At 50.0% G+C, this 6,324-nt stretch overlaps 1 protein-coding gene across 7 annotated transcripts in view; it reads right to left on the bottom strand.

Moving 5' to 3' along the window:
- Positions 1-5,977, bottom strand: part of ATP11C (ATPase phospholipid transporting 11C) — a 167,377-nt gene extending 161,400 nt beyond the window's left edge. For 6 of the 7 annotated variants that reach the window (XM_058659047.1, XM_058659044.1, XM_058659040.1 and 3 more), the window contains exon 1: positions 5,040-5,193. In XM_058659047.1, the coding sequence (XP_058515030.1) occupies positions 5,040-5,066 (27 nt within the window). In that variant the 5' untranslated portion in view covers positions 5,067-5,193. Of the gene's footprint in view, positions 1-5,039; positions 5,194-5,865 lie in introns of those variants that run through there. The other variant, XM_058659041.1, reaches the window with a different exon arrangement.
- Between the last annotated feature and the right edge of the window lie 347 nt (positions 5,978-6,324).

Below are 6,324 nucleotides of genomic sequence, written 5' to 3' on the forward strand. Positions count from 1 at the left end.
TGCATTCACCACTCTGAGAACTGATTGATCGTGCTATACAAGAAGTCAGCTTTGATTTTTTTTCCATCACTCAAAAAAAAATCAGTATTTGAATTCACTCAATGGGCTACTTGGTCACATATCATGCGGACACAGGGAGGTTAGCTGTGCTTTTTCCAGGAGGCACAGGCCAAGCTCTACCTCCCAGAACTCACTGCTCATTAAGTAGTCAACCAGCGACTAGGAGGAAACAAGCTTAACTAGAAACCTTCACTTGTGTTTAAAGTCCCTTACGAATGCTGGAAACTACGATGCACTGGCATCCAAAAGTACTCACCGTAGATAAAAGAAAAACAGAGAACATTTTTACAACAGGTTTTAAGGAGGCCTTCAGAGTTTTATGTTGCTTAGTCAGTATAAGGCAGATAAGGGGGGAGAGGAAGTGAGGGGAGAGGGCGACAAACCTGTTTCCACACGTGTGAACTTTTATTTCAAGTTTTTAGTGGTTCATTCCCAAATAGATTTCTCACCTTCCATGCACAGTGTCAGCATCACACTTATCTGCTAATGGATGCGTCATAGGAGGCGCAAAATGCAACCGACTCACTTTCGTCTAACAGGCAAACAGAAAAACAACTCAAATTGTATAATCTATTTTTGATTTACAGAAATGCCAAGAATATAAGAGTAACTTATTTGAAAAAATCAAATTCTGCATTCACAAGTGTATCGGAGAGCTACGGCGGCCTCTCTGCAGTCACGCATGTGCAGGTAAGCAAAGCTCCTGAAGACAAGAACCCTTTCCTTTTGTTCACACGTGTCCCCAGCACACAGTGCGTGCTCAGTGACTATTTGCAGAATGCAAAAATGGATTAATCATCAAGAAAGACAAATAGTTGTTAGTATACCTTCAGTATTAAGTTTTATTCTAATTCAAAAATAATATGTGGCATATCTCAAATAATTAAAACTTTTTCCAATAATTTTGGGTAAAAAGACATATACTATAAAGTAGTTTTGAGTAAAGGCTTTTTTTTTTTTTGGAAAGGCAAAGAGAGAGAGAGACACAGAAATTTTCCATCTGCTGCTGGTTCACTGCCGCAGTGGCCAACCCAAAGCAAGGAGCCCCACCTGGGCGTCTCCCGCGGCTGCAGGCCCCGAGCTCTCAGGCCGCCTTCTGGGGCGTGCCCAGGTGCATTAGAAGGGCGCTGGATCAGACCTGGAGCAGCTGGTCTTGACCCATACGACATGTAGCAGCTTAACCCATTCTACTACGACACCTGCCCCAGGGATATTATTTATATGAAATAAACAAAAATCATTAATTCAACAAATACTCTGAATAAGTATTCAGTGGGCATCGGGCACTGCACTAGAAGTTAAGGACGCACTGTGAACTGCCCCTTCCCCCAGCTGCTTTCAGTCTAAGAAAATCTTTTTTCAACTAGGTCTCTCCTCCAGTTGTGCAGAATTTATTACAACACATGCCTTATAGTATTACAGCTTAATTCTGTCCTGGTTGAGAAAGACTGGTCTAGAAAGCCACATAAGTTAAAAGGTAATTAAAATCCAATAAAATAAAAATGTTTATTTTAGATAATATCAAGCTCAGGTGTTAAAGCTAGATGTGTATGAACTGATACGAGTCAAGACAGAGACCATTTAATAAAGTGTGTGGAAATGCAAAAATATTGTGAAACACATTCGAATACATTTCTAAATATAATAAAGTCAATATTTGCCAGGTCCAGCAGCATCGTTGCAAGGTTATCAGAACAGTGGAATAAAATAAGATAAATTACTCTGATAACTTAAGCAACAAGCCAAAAATATTCCTGCTTTGGAGGGAAGAAGCCGCCATTATCCGAATTTTGTGTTAATTGCCCTCACATACTACTTCATTGAGCTCTGCCTTACCCGGAATCCAGTAGTAAATAAGCCACGTATTTCATCAATTCTTATTTCGAAGCTTCTGTCTCAATTTGAATTTTATTACTGCTTCTGTGGTCTAATTTCTTTGCAATAGTGGATGTCTTTCCCTGTTGAGATGTATTCTGTGTGACAGGATTACAATACGCTGTATATTTATGGACCAAGAGCAGTTTTGAGAGCTTTCAGCATTAGATATCAATTTACATTTTCCCATTATTAAATGTGCAGAAATGTGTAACTGTTATATATTACTCTCCAACAAGCTAAGCCAGAAATATCTAGTTGGCTAATTCCCCTTACAAAACGTCTGATTTGAATATTTTAGCATGAAATAATTTAATAAGCCAAAAAGTCAGGATTTTCATTCAGACTCTCAATAAGTCTTTTAACTTATGTGAAAATGATATTATCACCACTGGAAAATTACTAAGTTTAAGAGATACAGAATCACACAAAAGTTCATGACACAGAAGTCTCAACTAGCCCATATTTCTGCTTAACTGTGCCTCTGAAGGAAACACAACTGTTTGGGCAAAGCCACTACTATTACTATACTTATGGGGACATAGGGATATGAGACGCTTTTATTGCAGATAGCCAACTCAAATCTTTCAATATACCCCCTACATGCCTAACTCCTGAAATGCTGTATATCAAAGCCGATTTTTTGTCTACAATAAAAACTGTCAAGAGAAAAATATTAATTCATCAGAAAGGAAGGGATGAGGTAACACATGGCAACGATGTCTAGGACACGTCTTTCAAAAACATAATGAAGCACTGTTTCAACTTGGAATTGGAAAACCCTGGGCACTGCATGGTAGCATTTTTAACACTACCTAGCAAACACCACTGAGCTAAGGCAGATAAGACTCCTACGAGATTTGCACTTCCCAGATTAGATTTTACAATGTCAACAAAGTCCTTTTCTAACAGTTAGTTCTTTAGTTTTCAACGACCAACAAGTACAACCCACATTCAAAGCCAATTTCAAAAACACCTAACAGGGAGTACCCCTGAAGGAATCTCAGCCTCGAAGGAGATGCATGTGCTTCACTGATCTAAGGAATCTCAAAGTTTGCCCCTACTACCGAAATTCTAAAGCCTTTTGTAGCAATGACTCATGGAGGATACTTTTCATTCCATTCCATAGTGTGCTGTTTAATTCCTTATTCTAGGCCCAGGGATTAAACACAGCTACAAAGAACCTCCCAGCTACTACTGTACTGCTACAGCTGCCCAGGACTTACCACAGTCATGGCTGTGCAGGAGAAAGCGAGACAATGAGGTCAAGGCTCCCTTAGGTGTAACCCCGGTGACTCTCCGCAGAGAGCTTGGCTGAAGATGCGGAGTACTGCTCTCCAGCCTGCAGGCTGGCACTTCAACAACTGCTGCAGATTCTACTGCATGGCCAGCTTTCCTGAGCCAGCCCTGCCTAATGACTACAGTCCGGGCCAATGCAGCTCACTCACTCTTTTTATTTATTTATTTATTATTTTTAATTCATTAATTACATTGTATTATGTGACACAGTTTCATAGGTACTGGGATTCTCCCCACCCCTCACTCACTCTTAGTCAAAAGGGAAGCAAAGGGGGCTTTTAGTCCAGTTCTTGGCTTGTTCAGTTTGAAACGCTCAAATGCTCTTTTTAAAGAACGGGATTTCAACAACCCAGCTGTGTAACAGGAGTGCCACAGGAAAAGATTTTATGAAAGATTACGTTGCATTCTCCATCACTGTCCCTGCTCTTTCACCCCTAAACAACAATCCAAAATGACAAGAATCTATGCAAAATAGAACCAAGAAGTACAATGGTCATTTACTCCCAGGATAAATGTGAATCAAATTTTAGGAAAGCCTCCTGAATAAGCCATTTTTTTTTTTTTTTTAACGACGCTGAAATTCCTTTGAGCCACTGGGTAAGGATCTAATCCAATTTCACACTGCTTGTCTCCAGGTGAGGTTCCCTTTACAAGAACACTGGCATACCCCTATTCTGATAATCATCTCCTAAAATAGGAAGTGGTACTTTCAGCCACGGTGTATTTATGAAATTTTCCAATGCAGGGGGGAAAAGGAGAGCAGTTCACCCTTGGTATGAAAAATACATTAGTAATGCTCCGATTTGAGAACAACTGCCAGAAGAGAATGAGCTTGGCAAGTTCCCCCATGTGTTCTGAGAGGAGGCGGCGAGAGCCCGAGCTCGGCACTCAGCCCTTTTGCTTCACTACAGAAAAATCTCAATTTGTAGATGCAGCCTTGGCAAAAAATAAAAAAAATCCTAGTCCCACCATGTCCTTCTGACCCGAAGGGAGTTGCTAGCAATGTCAGCATGGAAGTAAATGGCCCCTGTTCTCCATTCTTAAACGTACCATCTAAGCAGTAAACAGGTGACTCAAAAAAGCAGCAAAAAATCGCGTTTCTCTTGACTGAAGTCCAAGGGCAACGAAATGCCGCCTCCCTGGGGCCTGGCAGGGGGAAAGGTGGGACGGTGTCGCCGGCCTCCCCCGAGGTCCGTGTCACGGGCATCCCGTTGTGCCCAAGCCTCTAACTGGCGCCCCGCGCAGCAGCGCGGCCACCCCGCGTCTGCACCTCCACCCAGCCCGCTCTCACGATGCCCTCAAGGGAGCTTCCTAGGCTGGCTCCCCAAAGTTCTCCTGGCCTCCAGTCCCCAGGCTCCCCGCGGGGACAAGCCCTGGGCAAGGGTTGACTGCCATCCCAGCCTCCAGCCCCCGACTCCCGGGCACCCCACCCCCAGCTCCTCTTTTTGGGCCACACGGACAGGTCTAGGTTTACCTCCGTGTGCTCCCGGCAGAGGAGACAAAAGAAAGCTTCCTCCCACATCATAAAACGCCATGTTCGACTAATTGGCCAATTGGGGGGCGCGGGGGTCGGCTCCCCCAGCGCCCGGCTCGATGGGTTAGCCCATGGCACTCAGATCGTCCCGGGGGCGGGGGGGTGGGAGACCCCGGGAGCCCGGCCCGCCTCCCCACCCTGGCCGCCGGGGCGCCGCGGTCCCATCCGAAGGGGAAAGGGTGGCCGCGGCGTCTGCCCGCCCGGCAGCGGCGCCCGGGGAGCCGGCGGGCACGGCGAGCGGCACGCGGACAGCCGCGGCGAGAGTACTTACAAAACGGCTGAAGGTCCGGCGGAACATCGCGTCCAAGGCTGCCGGGCGCTGCGCGGGGCTGCTCCAGGGCTCTCCGGGAGGACGCCGTCCACGAGACACACTGCGGCGGGGGGCCGGCGGCTCGAAGGCGGCAGCGGAGCGGGCTGCTCGGCCGCCCGCCTGCCCGCCGCCTGCCCCCTCGGGCTCCCGGCGCTTCTCCGCCCCCTCGGGCCCCTGCCGCCCACGCCCTAGCGCCCGCCGCCCCGCCTCGCTCCCGGGGGCGGCGGCCCCGAGGCTCCCCCTGGCTCAGCCCGAGGAGCGGGGCGCGCGGGGGCGGGCTGGCGGAGCCGCGGACGCGGGGCCCGGCAGCTCCTCCACGGGGCGCACGCTAGCCCGGCGCTGAGCCACCACAGCTGCGTCCCCGCTCGCCTGGGCGGCCGCTCCTCGGGGCACGAGGGAGCGCCGTGCCCCACCTCGCCTCAGCCCGCCACTACCGCGCCTGTGTCTGTCCGGAAGCACGGCTCTCTCCTCACCCGGCCCCTCACTCGTCCGCCGCGCCGCTTCCCTCGCAGCTCCTCCTCGAGCCCCGCGTTCTCGTCCCGCAGCCGGGCTGGGGAGCCTGAACGCAGCCCGCCCGCCCAGTGCCCGCGAAACGGCCGGGCTCTCGCAGCTTCCCGGCTGGGAGGAGGGGCCGGGCTCGGGGCGAGAAGGGGCGGGCGGAGACCCCGGCGAGGGCGGGGCGGGGGCACTCAGCCCAGCGGGCTCCTGCTCTGCCCCGAAAGGTGAGCGCTTGTTCTTTGCCTCTCCCACCTTCGCGCTTCTCCCTCCTCTCGCTCTGCCTCCCTACGGAAGCCTCCGTACTTCCACCTTCTCTGCAAGATTGGAAAGTCAGGCTTTGTGTCGTTGCTGCTGCGCAGCGGGGCGGGATTTCCCTGCCACCACCCCGCTACCCCAAACCCCTCCCGCGCGGCTCCTCGTTCGCATCGCTCCCAAAGCAGCCTGGGAGTTGTAGTCCAACCGCTCCACTACTCGTCGCTGCATAAAGCAAGCTGGGAGCTCCCCCACTCGCCCGGCCGGGGTTTGCCCGTGAGGTGGAAGGTGGAAGGAGGAAGCGGCTGAAATCGTTTCTGCCCAACTGCGGAACTCTGCACTCTCTGTATGTGGACGCCCAGAAGCGCTCGGAAGCTTTCCTAGCGGTGGGAAATGATTTCGGAAACCGATAAATTAGACAAAGCCCCGAATGCAGGGTGGCTTCCCTAGAACGCGAATTTTGCGCTCCGGGAAGCTCTCTACGCACTCGGGCCCT

The sequence above is a fragment of the Ochotona princeps genome, chromosome X, assembly GCF_030435755.1.
Source record: "Ochotona princeps isolate mOchPri1 chromosome X, mOchPri1.hap1, whole genome shotgun sequence".
NCBI classification, from domain to species: Eukaryota; Metazoa; Chordata; class Mammalia; order Lagomorpha; family Ochotonidae; genus Ochotona; species Ochotona princeps.